General features: G+C 38.2%; 1 protein-coding gene across 1 annotated transcript in view; it reads right to left on the bottom strand.

Annotated features, from left to right (window-relative positions):
* Positions 1–16,238, bottom strand: part of Gabrr3 (gamma-aminobutyric acid type A receptor subunit rho3) — a 46,472-nt gene that overhangs the window by 6,890 nt on the left and 23,344 nt on the right. The window contains exons 7-8 of the mRNA XM_021660553.2: positions 10,684–10,836; positions 3,646–3,842 (exon numbers count right to left, since the gene is read on the bottom strand). Of these exons, the coding sequence (XP_021516228.1) occupies positions 3,646–3,842; positions 10,684–10,836 (350 nt within the window). The remainder of the gene's footprint in view (positions 1–3,645; positions 3,843–10,683; positions 10,837–16,238) is intronic.

The following is a 16,238-nucleotide window of genomic DNA, read 5'->3' as shown; positions in this document are numbered from 1 at the left end:
TTAATTGTTATGCACTGTTGCTGGAAGTGTAAATGGTTGAAGCCACTTTAGAAATCCACCTGGAAGTTTCTCAAAAAAAAAAATAGTGAAAACTAGAATTACAATTAGCATAGGAACCACCTACACCAATTCTAGGTATAACTCCAAAGGGTGTTACAGCATACTAGAGAGGTACCTGCCCATCTATGCTCATAGCCGTTCTGTTTATAGTAGTTACAAAATGGAAGCAGCCAAATGTCTACAGATAACGTAAATGTGGTAAACAATACAATAATTTTTTTCAGATATAAAGAAAACTGGAATTATGATCTTTTCAGTTGAATGGACGAAACTGGAAAACGTTGCCAAGCCACAATCCAGACCACAAAGTACAAATGCTGCATTTTCTCTTTCATGTGCAGATCTGAGCTTTAACTCTAGTTGTGTTTGTTTAGCCTGAAATGCCTTGGGAAGCCAGGAAAGCAGGAAGGGGAGGTTGGTAGGGTGTATTATTCTCGGTGAGGAGCGATAGTAGAACATGGTAAAAGCAAAGTACAGAGGGGAATACTGGGGATGAAAAGGCAGGTACAGTAAGATTGGCATGGTAAGAGGGTAGCTCAAGGGAGATACCCATTACAGCTGATGTTAGCATGCAGGCAGCCTGCTTCTGGGTTGCCTGGTAACCTATGAGGTCCATCATGTGCAGCCTGGCAGCTATGTGGCAGATGCACAGTTCACGTGTGCACCAACCCACCACCTCCCACCTCGCTGTTTCGTGACTCTGTCCCCTTTCTGTGCCAGGGAGCCTTCCTTCTCCATCTTTCTCTCTCCCTCCCTTTTCCCTCTATCTCCCCCTCCCTCCCCTCCATTCCCCTCTTCCCCCCCCCCCCCGCCATCTGTCTCTCTCTACTCACTTGGCCCACTCAGACCTTAACTCCCTTCTCCTTCCCTTCCTCCAAATAAAGCTCTTTCATAACAGATATGTTGTATGTCATTTTTAAATATAACAGCTGAACTATTGGTTACTGACAGATTCTGGAAGAGGGAGAGGTCCTTGTCCTTAGTTGTGTGTCCACCGCTGAGCTCACCAAGCTGCAATAGATAGCTTCATACAGACGACCCTGGTTAAACTAGGTGTGTCAAAACAAAATGAAGAGACAAGAAAAATGATTTGTAGAGGAGAGAGAAAGTAGAAGAAACAGACAGGGGTTTAGGAAGATTGGGGTGAAAGTATTCAGTGTGTGGAATATCCATGTGGAAAATTGTCAAATAACAAATTTAAGTAATAATAGAAATATTCTGCTGTGACTTGAGGTTCCAGGGTGGGTTGATACCTTTTAGGGGCTTCCCCTTCTCTGAGAAGAAGGAGAAGGTGGATGGGGTAGAGGGAAGCCATGAGGGTGAGACTGGGATTAGGCTTTGAAGAGATTAAATAAACAAAATAAATAAACAAATAAAAATTTCAGGCGGTGTGAACAGGTACATCGTGTGGCAGGTTAAAGCAGGAAGGTGTACTTCAGAGTCAAAGAAATAGATTAGCGATCCCAGTTTACTTCCGTATCTCATCCTTGGATTAACCACTCACCACATTAAAACAAAACAAACAAGAAAATCTTTCCCTCTGCACACATTTTCTCCCATTTATCTTTCATATCCCATTTTATCCAAGTCATAGTTTTCTCCAGCCTTGGTAAGGACCAGTGGCTTCAGCATCACCTGGAGCTTGAGCATCACATGGAGATTGTCAGATATGTAGACCAGTTAGGCCCCACAAGAACACTGGAAGTGTACATGCACTAGAGTGCCACCCGCAACTGAAAGCTTCTGGGGTCCTCCCACCTGCATCAACCTCAGGATGCATGTGTGTATGACAAAGCTTCACACAGTCAACAAAAGAAACAAAAGCTTGTTGACTAAAACAGTCAGTTCCTAAAGGGCTTTGACTCAAAGGACATAACGTGAAAGACTGAAGTTATTTATTCTCAGAGGCCTGAATCACAACTCAGTGTTCTGTGTATCATTTGTCAAATCATTCTATTTCAGCAAAATCCTGCTTGTCCAATTTTAAGCAGAGAAGATTGTTTCTTCATGACTTAAACAAGGCAACTGATATGAAGTTTCAGCCAATGATGACGTAAAAAAATGTGAGAATAAGAAATGCTCTCATTAGGAAAATTAAAATAACAAATGATGTTCTGAGTATGCACAAATGCTCATATTGACAATCTGCAAACTTTGGGGCTGGAGAGATAGCCCTGCGGTTAAAAACACTTAGTGCTTTTGCAGAGGACTTGGGTTCTGTTTCCAGTACCTACATGATAGATTACAATGGAGTCTGTAACTCCATTTGCAAGGGATTGAATGCCCTCTTCTGGCCTCTGTGGACACTGTACACATGTGGAACTCTTAACAAACACACAGGCAAAACATTCATATACATACATTAAAAAATCTTTTAAAAATATCTCTCAAGCCAGAGTGAACACATTTCATTAAAATTATGTATATGTGCACACACAGAGATTGTTTCTTGAATGTAGTTTAGCAAACAAATGAGTGACTTTTATCAGAATTCAGAAGTGCAATACCTTATATAAGTTTTTTGAGAATAGGAGACTGGTGCCCAAACCATTTGTGAAACAGAGCAGTAAAAAGCAGCAAATACATTTTATTAAGCAATGTAAAAACAAAAGCATGATCACATTTAAAGTGCAAAAGGTATCCCTTTGCCAAGACGTTATGAGTGGAAGAACTCCTTGTTTTGTTCTAACACTCTTCTACATCACAAGAAAAAAAATGTCATTATTGGTTAAGTGCAGAGCCTTTGAAGTCGTAAACTCAAACGCTAATCCAGAGCCCTTCTAGCGGTGTGACCCTTACTTTATGTGCTTACTTTACCTCTGTGAAACGAAGGTGAGAAGACTTTGACTTCTCAGGGTCACTATGAAAATCAAATTACATGAAATATTTTAGGTGTTGGCATAATGCCAATATAAAATGACCACTTAATATTATCTAGCTGTCACCACCACCATCATCATTATCAATTAGGGTCAGGTTTGTACAACAGCCCCCCTTTCTTAATAGGGAGGACTCAAGAGACCAATCCACACCAAGAGGAATCAATCATGTAAGAAAGCTCCTTGTGAACATGAACAAGGATACTGAGAAGAACAGCCAGCATGGAGCAGAGACTAAAGTTTCACATATTTTCATACTCTTGCTCACGTTTCCTTTGTCAAATTACTCTTTGTAACTGGGATTTTTATTTCTAATTGTCATTTTGACAGAGTCTAGAATTGCTTGCCAGATGGGCCTCTGGCCTGTCAGTAGATGGTTCTCTAAATAGCATTGTCTGAGGTGGTAAACCCCTCCCACTGTGAGTGGCACCATTCCCTGGCTAGTACCCTGAACTGCATAAGCAGAGAACAGGAGAGCAGCTTGCATTATTCGTTCTGTACTTCCTGATGGTGGACACAATACGACCAGCTGCTTCAAGCAGCTTGACTTCCCGCACTGTGATGGATGGTACCCTTGAACTGTGAGCCAAAATAAACCCTCTTTCTTGGAAATTGCTTTTGTCAGGGTGTTCTATTCCAGCAACTGGAAAAGGAAACCAAGCCAACCACATTCTGAAAAGAGCTGACACTCAAGGCAAAGCTGTACCTTTCCTCTCCTGTTGAGTTGCTTCCACTCTTCCACTGTGGTGAGGTAATTCACTGCTGCATACTCAATGACTGACAGAAACACAAAGAGGGAGCTGACCCACATGTACACATCCACTGCCTTGACATAGGACACCTGGGGCATGGAGGCACTCACGCCGGTGACGATAGTGGACATGGTGAGCACCGTGGTGATTCCTGCAGTTCAAGAAGAATGGACGACAAACTCAGTGACACAGCCATTTGACTCCTGAGTCATCAGTGTGCTCCTCCTGAGGACAGAATCAGTCTGGTGTCCCAGATCTGGAACGAGCCTCTGCATCCTAGCTCTGATCATCTCAAGGTTTCAGTGGATTTTCCCCCCACTTCTGTGTCTTGTTGCCCATATCTAACATCTAACATCCTTCCATTTAAACACTCCAAACCTAACATGTTTGGAGCCTGTCCTTCAATGAGCAACTTCTGATCGTCTCAGAAAGGTAAAAATGTGCCCTATTAATTTAAGGAATTCTCGGAAAGAAATAATAAGGCCATTTCAGTAAATTCTCTAAATTCTTTAATAACTATTGCTTCTAAGGAGTTATCTTCATATCTAAATTTGCTCTTTCATGCTGAAAAGAGACTTCTTTTTTTTTTTTTTCTTGGTTGCTCTTAAGTATGTTGAAGACTACTGTTTCCCACAGTTTTCTTTTATGGTTAAGAGAATGGCTGCTCTTCAGAACTTAATTCCCACTAATCACATGGCGGCACAGAAACATCTATAATGAGATCTGGTGCCCTCTTCTGGCATGCAGGTATACATGCAGACAGAACACTATATACATAATAAATCTTTAAAAAATGCTAAAAAAAATCATTATTCTCTTTGGTCCCCAATAAATAAAACTACACTTCAACTGAAACTCAGAGTGCATGTAGGAGCCTGTTTCTGAGGATCTGTTAAATGCCAGTCATTACCCTTGCTTTTTCTCCTCCCCTCTCCTAACATTGTTTCCTCCTCTTCCCTTTTCCTAGAATCTAGACGCCTCCTTCTTCCCTTTCTTTTTCTCCATCTGTCTTTTTTTCTCTTTGTTCTCTTGTGATTCTAGGTGAAGAGATATGAGCTCTGGGAGACAATGGAGGAAGAAGTGATTCAAATTTTAGTAAAACACTAGCTAAGGGAGCTATTGGATTTCTACCATAATTTCTCAGAAGAATATTGCTAGATTACTGTCTGGAGAAATGGTACAATCTTGTACATACTTGAAATGCACACTGGCTGGAGTGGTTTTATTTCTTAACTTCACATCAGGGAAGTACAAATGAAATCCTTAATTAGTTTATGAAATGTTGGGAGTCTCCAACATCAGGAAGAGCACTGTGATTTGCTCTTGACTGCGAGTTATTTTCACCAAGAGCCTTTTATTCTTTCTGCAGGATTTTTTGAGGTTGGTCCTCCAAGGGAGCCCTAAGACAAACACAATGGGAATTCTACAGAGCTACTCAATTTCAAATAAAGTTTCCATTTGTATAGCAAAGCACAATTCACCCTGGTAGTTTGACAGCTGCCATGGGAAAATACCAGAATCTCACCTTGATACTGATTTGAACTTCTAAACTCAGCTCTAGCTCTTAACATTAAGCAAAGGGACTGTCTCTTTCAATCTCAAGTCTCTTGGTAACAATAGTAACAATAAATACTTAAACAAATAAATAAAAACAACAGAAAATAGTCTTTAAACATGGTTTAAATATGGTTTCCATTCTTTGGTTCTAAAACACAATGTTACATAAAAATGAAGATGTGAATTTTTATTAACACAAGATTATAGCTTAAAAGTGATTTGCTTTGATCAGATATTTACCTACCATGCACTTTGGTAAATGTTGGCCAGACATTACAAGAAGGAAATATATGCTGAGAATGGCTGAGTCATCGGCCCACATTTTGTCAGGAACAAGATTCAGATTTCTCCCGGTCCCTCTTAAACCTGTGGTTTTTATTATACACCTATTGTCTCTCATTTTGGAACTGAAAGGGAATTTTTTTGTTTATAAAATTATAAGCCAATTTCCTTATATGGTAGATTTCAGAGGCAAGACACTACAAAGTCCTGTGGAGACATGTCAAAAGGCATAAAGAGCGTACTTTGTACTTCCAGGGGCCAGAAATCTTTTTTTTCTTTTCTTTTTTTATTGTTTATTATTATTAGTTACATTTTATTAACTCTGTATCCCAGCTGTATCCCTCTTCCTTATTCCCTCCCCATCCCACCCTCCCTCCCTCAGCTTCTTCCTGCCCCTTTCCAAGTCCACGGATTGGGGAGGACCTCCTCCCCTTTTTTCTGGGCCAGAAGTCTTAATCCATCCTTCTAGGAACTGAGAAAAGCCTAAGATCATATTCCTATCAAGTAACTTTCATAAATAGTTAAAAAAATTAAATGTCTTCTCTTCATTTTATAAGACATGGCTCATAGAACTTTAATGTTTTTCAATAGACAGCAATTTGAACTTAGTGATAAAATAATGGCTTAGAGAAGTTACAAGTATACACGAGTTATGAGTGTACACTGGAAGCATTGACTATTTATTGATTAATAAAGATGAACTACAGTATCTATATTTGCCAGGGAGGAGTTAACTATCAATAATTTTCTTTAAATTAGCCCAACTAATTTACTACTTCTTTAGTTATTTTAATAACTACCAGTTCAGATTTTTTTTTTTTTACTGCAGTCCAGATTTCATAAGATCAGTAATTATAATGGGTAGGAGGAATTGTTGGATAAAAGGAGTAAATGATATGATAGCTGACATAAATTCTTAGGGCAATAGAAGTGGAAGCTGGGACTATTAGAACCACATTAAACATACTTATTACATCTTGAGCCATCCCTTGGAAATACATTAATCTTGGCAAATGATATTCCTTGCAGATCCATTAAAGCGAACATTCCAATAAAGGGGTTTTGAATCACATGAGCTGACCATTTAGTCAAGGAAAGGTCATATATTGCATTAGAAAATTACATTCCCACCTACTGATATCAGTATGCATAGTTAGAAAGATGTTATGAGAAAATATTTAGTCAGGCCATTTGACTCAGCTCCCCTGAGCTCTCGCAATTTTACCATATTAACTTTTAAGCACATGCGTGGGTGAATTAAAGGCAGTCTGGGGAGAATTTTTCATGTCTGCATTTCATTGGCCACCTTTGGCCAGGCATGATGATGGCAATAGGCACACAGAGATCACTTCTGACTTTGTTCATTCTTCAGTAGATGGGTTATAAGTTGTTTTCCTGAGGGAGGGGATGGTCTTCGTTTGCCTTCATGTAAGAAGGCATTATTCCTATAAGAACATTTTCCATATAGGTATAGGAAGAATAACAATATGAAGCATATAAGGGAGATATGGACTAGCTATCATAGCCCCGCTCAGTGGCCAGAAGCAGCAATTTCTATTCGTAGGGCTACCAGAGAGTCCAGTGACTGTTAGATAGTCTGGTAATCTCTGTGATGGTTACATGATTTTTCTCTTGCATGTGTGCACCCATTTAAGCAATTTTGTGAAGTTTATACAATGTTTTTACAAACCAAAGAACAGACGCTATTTTGAGGAAAACCCTCAGCTCTGGGAGTCAAGAGCAGAGCTAGGAACTTAATTGCTCATCTGTTCATTTATTGTTTGTGCTGATAAACAAAGGCCTTTGAGAATAAGGCAAAGCAATCACCAATGGAGTATTCAGCCCTGACTTTCTTAAACCTGGGCGGCTCCCTCTATCACATCAAGTGAAAGAACGATGCTGCTGATTATTAACCACATGACCTGTATTTTCAGGCCCATGCTAGAATGCTGCCATGCATACACGTCATTGTGAACTTCTTACTTCTCCATTTTTATGAGAAACTAAAGGAAATATCAATTGGGATTTCTGATGTTATATAATACATTGCAGAAGTCCTTGGAAAAGCTGGTGGTTACTCAGGAAGTGAATGCTTTTTAGGTAACTAAGCCCATGGGTGAAAGATCTGTTCACAGTAAAATGCAGAACAGTGGGTTTTCATCTAGCAGGTAGTTTCAGATTCTACACTGTAACTAACCATTTAGAAACCATCATTTCCCGAGGCATTTAACAAGTTCAGATTTCTCACTATTTTCCCTGAAAAGTCATTTATCGTAACAGTCCGAAGAAATTGATTGAATCACTTGTCTGAGTAAAACACCTGAGTAAAATGCTGAACTGCTAGAAGAAAATATAAGGAGACCTCAAAGCATTGGTACGGGAGATGAACTTTTGGGTGACACTCCTGAGGCACAAAAAATGAAAACAAAAAAATAGACAAAGGTGGCTAAATCAAACTGAGAAGTTCAGCACCGCAAAAGAAACAAACACAGGGAGCAGACCACCTACATAATGGGAAAAAACTGCTAACTAATCTATTAGTTTGAGAAACAAATTATACCCAAAGTACACGGTTTACATTAAAAAAAACCTAACAACAAAATGAGCAATCCACTTATTAATGAGCAAGGAATATAGTTATATACTTCTCAAAGAAGAAATTCATTTTTCTAGTAATTTGTGAAAAAATAAAATGCTCAATTTTTTCATACACATTGGAAATGCAAGTTCAACGACAATGAGTGATCATCATACCCCAATTAAATGGCCAATAAAAGCACAACATACATATATACTAACAAATTTATGAAGAACAGTATGAAGTTCAAGACACTAAAAATATATCTATTCTATGGCTCAGCTACCCCACTTCTGGATATATATCAGAAAGAAACAATATCAACACATCAGTGCAGTAGCCGCACACTCCAGGTAATTGCTACATTATTCAAAATAACGAAGATCTTCAATGCTAAGTCTAAGTGCTTATCAATAGATATATGGATGAGAGTACATTTATCTGTAGGCATAAAGAAAAGTATTAGAATTTAGTTAGAAATTATTCTGGTTAAAACTTCTTTTTGCAGCAAACGGGGACCATTACAGTAAGCCATAATTGGTTAAAATGAAGCCAACAACTGACCATAGGTGCCCAGCCCTAATTGATACATCTGAAACATAATCCCTATTCCCAACACTCAGGAAACATCTTGAAAAGGGGGACAGAAAAATTCTGAGGGCAAGAGGACCAGGATGTCTGCTGCAGGGTAGTGTTTTTATATAGGTCAGGCAATCTATGTCCACAAAATCTGAACAATATGGCTACCTAGATGAGAGCAATGATAACACTGGTTGTCAACACGGATGGGGGAAATCTCAAGAGACCCCACCCTTAGATGAAAAACTGATGAGAGAGGGAGAATCAGTCTTTCATAGTGATGAGTTCCCTAAGTGACTATCCAGTAGCAAGCATCAGCCCACCAAAATATATGAGCAACACTAAACATATTCAGTAAATTGCACTTATATATCTATATGTGTATATATATAACAATGATAATTACAAGAAAATTGCAAACAAAAAAAGGAGAGTTCAGAGACAAAGGAAGGGAAACTGGAAGAAGGGGAGTAGGATATGATAATAAAGAATTAAAGATGATCAAAAGATATTACATACACAATAAGAATATTATAATGAAGCCCATCTGTTTGTACAATTGACAAATGCTGTAAAAACTTTTATAAAACCAGACATATAGATGAACATCTCCCCTAGACAGAATGAAATACTATTAAGTCATAAAAGTGATAGCTTGTCACTTGAAGCGAATGGATGGAACTGGAAGACAGTATGTTAAATGAAGTGAGTCAGGAGAGAGAGACAAGTTCCACATACTCCCTCAAGTGTCGAAGTATTCTGAGTTAGCAGAATGCATAATATTAAATATAAGAGGGTGAAAAGGGCAAGGGGATGTGGAATGGTAGAGAGAGGCTAGCAGTGGGTACACAGTCACAAGCAGAGCAGGTTCTCTGGCACACACCCCAATTTATGGGAACCATTTCAGAACCACTTGGTGGTCACTGAGGCCTTGTAAAGTTGAGTGTGCCAAGCTAAGCCCTTGGAAGACATGTTACTTAATGAGGACCCAGGGGCTCATTCCATTTGCCTTCTTGTCTGGTTTAGGACAATCTCCGGCTTGCCCTAATATTTTTTTTTAACCTGTAGAGCTCTATATTGAGAGATTTTAATAAGTGCGTCACAATCATTATAACTATAATAAAAGCCCTCCCCCAAAGGATCATTTTTAAGTTAATGTTCACAAAATTTATGCACACTTCAAAAGATCATTTGAAGACATAAATTATTAATATTAATAATTTGTTCACCTCTTTCCCGTATAAAAGCCACAGTCTGCAAGCATTTCAGACTTGAATATCTTCAAGGAAAAATATCATCTGAATGAGTAATTAAATTATTTTGACTGTGCCTGCATATCAGAACATCACTTCATTTAACATAGTGTCTTCCAGTTCCATTCATTTGCTTCAAATGACAGCAGCATCTAATGTGCTCTAGCCTTGGGTAATCATTGCTGTATGGTGACTTAATGAAGTAGGCACCATGTTTCTTTTGAAATTCTACTGTCATTGAATCTCATTCTGACCTTTGAGTTAAGTTCTAATTTTTCATCAGCATCTATCTTCTCAAATTAAGTATGCCCTGGCCTGGGATTTATTAAGACACCAACAGTGCAGTGTGAGTTACTTTAAGGAAATGAATTATTTCCTTCTATACTGTGAAAGGTTTGTCTTGCAAAGACAAATAAACTTGGGTAAAGGACAGGGGGTATTTTTAGTGGCAAAGGAAATCTTTCTAAAGTGAGTTTATTTTTGTTTCATAACCCTATTCTCTTTTCTTGCTATCTGCCACTCAGCTTCTTGTCAGTCAGCAAAACCCTCATCCCCAAAAACTCAGTTGCCAAAGAAAGAACCCATTACAACTTGTCCTTGGAGTCAGCTGAAGACAAAGCACTTTTTGCCTGAACACTCAGCCTCATCCTGACAAATCTACCTCTCTCTCTACTTCTCCATGCGGCATCCGTGGCCTTCCCTCTATATTGCAGTTTTTACAACGGATAAAATACAGTATTTACCCAGGGAAACTCTTGCAGGTACAGCTCTCCGGTCAATCCAGAATGAAACCCACGAAAGCATCACCATCAACATGGCTGGGAAATAGGTCTGCAGTACAAAGAAGAAAATGTGCCTCCGTAGAACAAAGTTGATGAAAAGCCTATAGTACCACCCTAGGAGAAAGAAACAGTTAGCTAGTAAGCACGCTTCTAGGAAACACCATGCTCAGCCAAACAACCTGCTCTTCACATGGGAAACTCTCGGGGGACATAGAACGTGATATCCCACCTCTGTTTACTCAGCACCTGCTGGGTCCCACCTGCTCTCAGAACTCTGTTAGATGGCCTGACCTACAGCATGCTTAATTATTCATCTAAACATACGCTAACCTTCCAGACTTGAGCTGGGGGTGAATAGCAATTGCATTTTGTGTGTGGCCTTTAAAGACCCTCTTGCACACTTACATTGTTTGTAGTGTTTCTGTAAGGACAGTGTTAATTGATGGCCATATTTCCTAGTCAATAATTGTTTATTAGCTGGTACAAATGATGAGGAACATTTTGACTGTAAGAAAAGGCTTGCAGTAGATCACTGGACCTTTGCTTGGGATCTAGAACACTAAGGATTCAAAGGAAAGAAGGGGCATCTTTAACATGTTTGCATTACTTTGAGGTTTCACAGACATCATGATAAATCTGCAAACAGGCAATTAAATGGTGATAATTCTTTGCATATTGTCAGAACAGTGTAAGCTTATGTTGGTGATTTTATTTAATCTAATGAAAATATCATTATTGTCATATCCATAGCAAAGTGAACAGAATTCCCTTTTTCATATTCACTAAATGGAAGTTTAAAAGGTGGAAGACGTATATGATCTTAAGAGATACCAAAGTATATAAAGAAATTTAAAGCTAAAATTTCAAACCATCTTTAGGAAATCTCTTAGTGTTAGTCTGCATCATTCCCAGGCTACATTGAATAATTATGTTGTTATTATTCATTTGTATTTTTTTAATTTAAATTTTTTATTTTTATTACAGTTTATTCACTTTATATTCCAGCTGTAGCCCCCTCCCTCATCCCCTCAAAATCCCACCCTCCCTCTCTCATTTTCTCCTATGCCCCTCCCCAGTTCCATTGATAGGGGAGGTCTTCCTTCCCTTCTCTCTGACCCTAGCCTATCAGGTCTCATCAGGACTGGCTGCATTGTCTTCCTCTGTGGCCTGGTAAGGCTGCCACCCCCCAAGAGGATGTGATCAAAGAACCAGCCATTCATATTTATTTATTTTTTATGTGTGTGAATGTTTTGCCTGTACATATGTATATATGTATGTATGTATGTGTGTATGTTATATGCATAACTGGTACCTGTGGAAGCCAGAAGAGGGTACTAGATCTCTCAGAATTGAAGTTACAGATGGTTGTGAGCTATCATGTGAGCGATGGGAATTGAACCTGGGTCCTCTGAAAGAGTAGCCTGTGATCTTAACTGCTGAGTCGTCTCTTTAGCCCCTTACTCATACTTTTTAATGCAGAGTAATAACTATGTATCAACCTTAATACATACTGAAATAACATAATGAATAAACTTTAAAATATGTTTTATGAATGGGTATATAGATTAATTTTTATGTGTCAAATAAAATTTTGAAATAAAATTATTCAAAAATGTAGAGACTATAATAGGTCAAATTATAAAAAGAATTACAGGTAACATAAAGCTAAAGAACTCTTCTATTCTTTTTAGTAGTAATTTCTTAGAAGACACAGATGGTAGAGGTGTTGGGAGAAGCAGGTATATTGGCCTAACACTGAGAACTAGGACAAGTACATTGAATTGGGAGGCTCTACAACTAGCCTTGTTATCTTATTAGATTATTAAGATTCTCACTGTTAGCTAACACACATGCCTTGACCCATACACAATTCAACATTACAAATTCCATTAATGGAAATTCTACAGAACATGCAAAAGTTAAAAATATACATTACCTTTGCTTTATTCACTGACTTGTATTTGTGCTTGGTCTTACCCAAAAACTTACAAAGTGTCATTGTTTTTTATTGATAACTCACTTTACTGTGTGTGTAACTGAAAGTTTTGATTATGGCTGTAGGGTGGAATAATAAAATATCGACCTCTACAACTTCACATAATTTGTTGCAAGGTCCACATAAACAATAATAGTCATTCCTAAAGAAAGATTGAATTCCACAATAGTTACTCCAACAGATTTGTAAAGGGACTGGTCCTAGGGACCCATAGACATGAACATCTATAGAAATACAAATGCTCATATAAAATACTGTAGAATTACTTGCATTTAACCCATTTATATTTGTCCATATAGTTTAAAGAATCTACTTATGGGGCCTAATACAATGTAAATGCAAATAGCTGTCATGCTACATTATTGAGAAAGTTGGTTATGGTCACGTTCAGTACAAATATGTTTACAAATATTTTCAGCTCACAATTGGATGAGCCCGTGGATGTGAGAACAATGAGGGTTGGTTGTATGTAGTGTTCTGTTCATTACTGAGTTCTTGAAATAAACTTACATGACTATTCTTTCAAAAATTGGCCATCATCATTATTCATTGTTATTTTGCAATGCTAAGGATTAAACCCAGACCCTCAGAAATACTAAGTAAGTATATCTCACTTAATAATTTTCTGTAGAATTACTATCTGGGATTTGGCTGGTGGGGTTGGTTCTTCACCCTGTGGATCAGAAAAGGAAGACCAGGATGGTACTGTGGGTGGACAGTAGGCCAAAAGAGCTCCTTAACCCATTACAACAAGCCCTTACACCTCATAAGAAGTTTGAGTCATCATTCCAGTTAGTGTAACAGAGTCTGACTTGATCTTTAATACTAAAATACTGAGGGTTCCCAGGCCCCATTTGTATTCCCCTTTATTTCCCACAGATTAAAAACAAACAAACAAAAAACTAATGATGATGATAATAATAATAAATTATGAAAACACAGAAAAACAAAACAAAACTTCTTCTGGCATCCACGAAAACTCCAAGCCACTACTGTCTACTCCATTAAAGTGAATGCACTCTACCTTAGCACTACTCCCAAGCCATCATAAAACTCTTAAGATAATTGTTTCTTCCTGTGTTCTCACCTATTTTCAGACCTGCTTTGTAGCCTGGATTGCTCTTTCTAGTAAGCTCATAATGTGAGTCATAAACTCTTCATACCTTGATGTGTGTGGCATCATCCTTTTTGCAACATGAACTCAATTTTTGGCATGTGTAAGTGGGGCGGGGAGGGAGTCCTCTCCTGATGCCTCCATCGGTAGAAGGAAACATAACTAAAGACTGTGAGAAAAAAGCTGGCAATACTTGGGATGCCAACCCAAGACAGGGTTAAAAGCTTCCTTTATATCTGTAACCATTTTCTGACACTAAGGTCCTGGATTGTATTAAAAGCATCACAAGGAAGGTGGTGATGAAAAATGATGATGATATTTTCTTTTTATTTTTTTTATTTTAAAACGTTTTTATTTATTATTATAATTTATTACAATTTATTTAATTTGTATCCGGGCGGTACCCCCTCCCTCATCTCCTCCCAATCCCACACTCCTTCCCTCTTCTCCCGCTATGCCCCTACCCTAGTCTACTGAAAGGGGTGGTCCTCCTCCCCTTCTATTTGACCCTACCCTATCAGGTCTCATCAGGACTGGTTGCGTTGTCTTCCTCTGTGGCCTGGCAAGGCTGCACCCTCCTCCCCAAAAAGAGGGAGGGGATCAGAGAGCCTGTCACTGAGTTCATGCCAGAGAAAGCCCCTGCTTCCCTTATTAGACAAACCCACTTAGAGACTGAGTCTATTGGCTACATCTTAGCCTCTGTTTTATATCCTCTCCATGCATTGTTCTTGGTTGGGGTACCAGTCTCTGTAGGGTCCCAGGGCTCAGTGTTTATGGCTCTATTGATCTCCTTGTGGAGCTCCTGTCCCCACCAGGTCTTTCTATCTCCCCCTTCTTTTGTAAGACTCCCTGCACTCTGCCCAAAGTTTGGCTACGAGTATCAGCCTCTGCTTTGATACCTTGATCAGTAGAGAGTTTCAGAGGAAGTCTATGGTAGGTTTCTATCCTGTAACACTGCTGAAGTACTTCCCACATGGCAGACACTACTCTAAGTCATTTAAATCTATCTACTCATCTGTAAAACCCAATAGCCAGAGACTGTTGTGAAACCCTCTTAAAGGTGAAGAAATTGAGCGTTAGAGTAAGCCACTCTTCCAAGATGGCCCTGGTGGTGATAGGCTAGAGTTTGAACTCAGGCACTTGTCCCTGTACTTCAGTTTTGATAACAAATAATTTCCTGAGGCATTCCACAGGGGTAGGAGTCCTTCTTTTTTGAACCCACAGCATTCTATTTAGAGGAGCACTAAAATGGATAAAAGACAGAAAACCCTCCCCTATTTGTTTATGTTACTAGTTGGCCATGGGTTTCTATAGAGGCAATGGTAGTAGTAAAAGAATTGTAAGAAAAAAGTAAGCCTCACTTACAGATGGAAAAGAAGTCTCTGCATCTCCAAGTTCTAGCTTTCGCAATGGGAACCAAATGGGTTTAACTATCTGTCTATCTATCTATCTATCTATCTATCTATCTATCTATCTATCTATTACAGCAATTTGATGTTGGTAGTTAGAGTTGGCAGGTGTGATGGTAGGAGTAAAGACACCTATGTACAATCTGTTTTTGATGAAGCTGTGGATATTTTCAAGCAGGAGGACACAGCATTTAACACTTATGGATAACGGGAGACAACTCTTATCTACTCATGAACTGAAATCAGTTTCTAAACTCGTTTTTCTGAAGCTCAGAAACTTGTTAAATCTGGCTACGACTATTCATTTGATAAATGAACACAGCTTTCAAACTGCCATACTCTTGCATTTTCTATTAGAATCCATTTTACTTTTCATTAAAAATGTGCATGTTTTAACAAATTTAGAACTACAAAGTATTGAAATAAAATTGATATTCTTTCCAATCTCTAACCACTTCTTGGAAATGTAGAATGCACAGGCACAAGTAAACATACCTACATGTGTATAAATAATTTCTTCTATAACAAATATGAGCTTTTTTCAAAGAGTCTTCTGTTACTTTAAAAAAATTAAAACAAACTTGCATCATGATACATAAGGCTGTACACTTGAAATTAATTCTATTTTCTTCCATTTTTATAGGAACTGATGTTCTATTTCTTGAAAGTATAATGATACTGGAATGTTTAGGCTTTATAGTTCATTTAAAAAATACATAAAAGCATGTTTGTGAACAGATTTTCAGTGGTGTTTTGTCTGATTTTTGACAGACTCTAAAATGTGAAGAGAAGAGGATAAAAATTACCTAGTGTTGATCCTGCTTGAGTGACAAGCATAAATAGTACATTGAATGAAAATGATTTAGAGATAGAGTTAGAAACTGGAACACTTATTCTCTACATTTAGAGAAATAGTTCAATTTCTAATAAATATATTTATGAATACTTATGCTTGCAAAGCATAAGAAATGCAATTGTTATAAATATAGATATATTA

Source organism: Meriones unguiculatus, chromosome 17, assembly GCF_030254825.1.
Source record: "Meriones unguiculatus strain TT.TT164.6M chromosome 17, Bangor_MerUng_6.1, whole genome shotgun sequence".
In the NCBI taxonomy this organism is placed as follows: Eukaryota; Metazoa; Chordata; class Mammalia; order Rodentia; family Muridae; genus Meriones; species Meriones unguiculatus.
The sequence above is the reverse complement of the archived record's forward strand: the minus strand, read 5'-3'. Positions and strand labels throughout refer to the sequence as shown.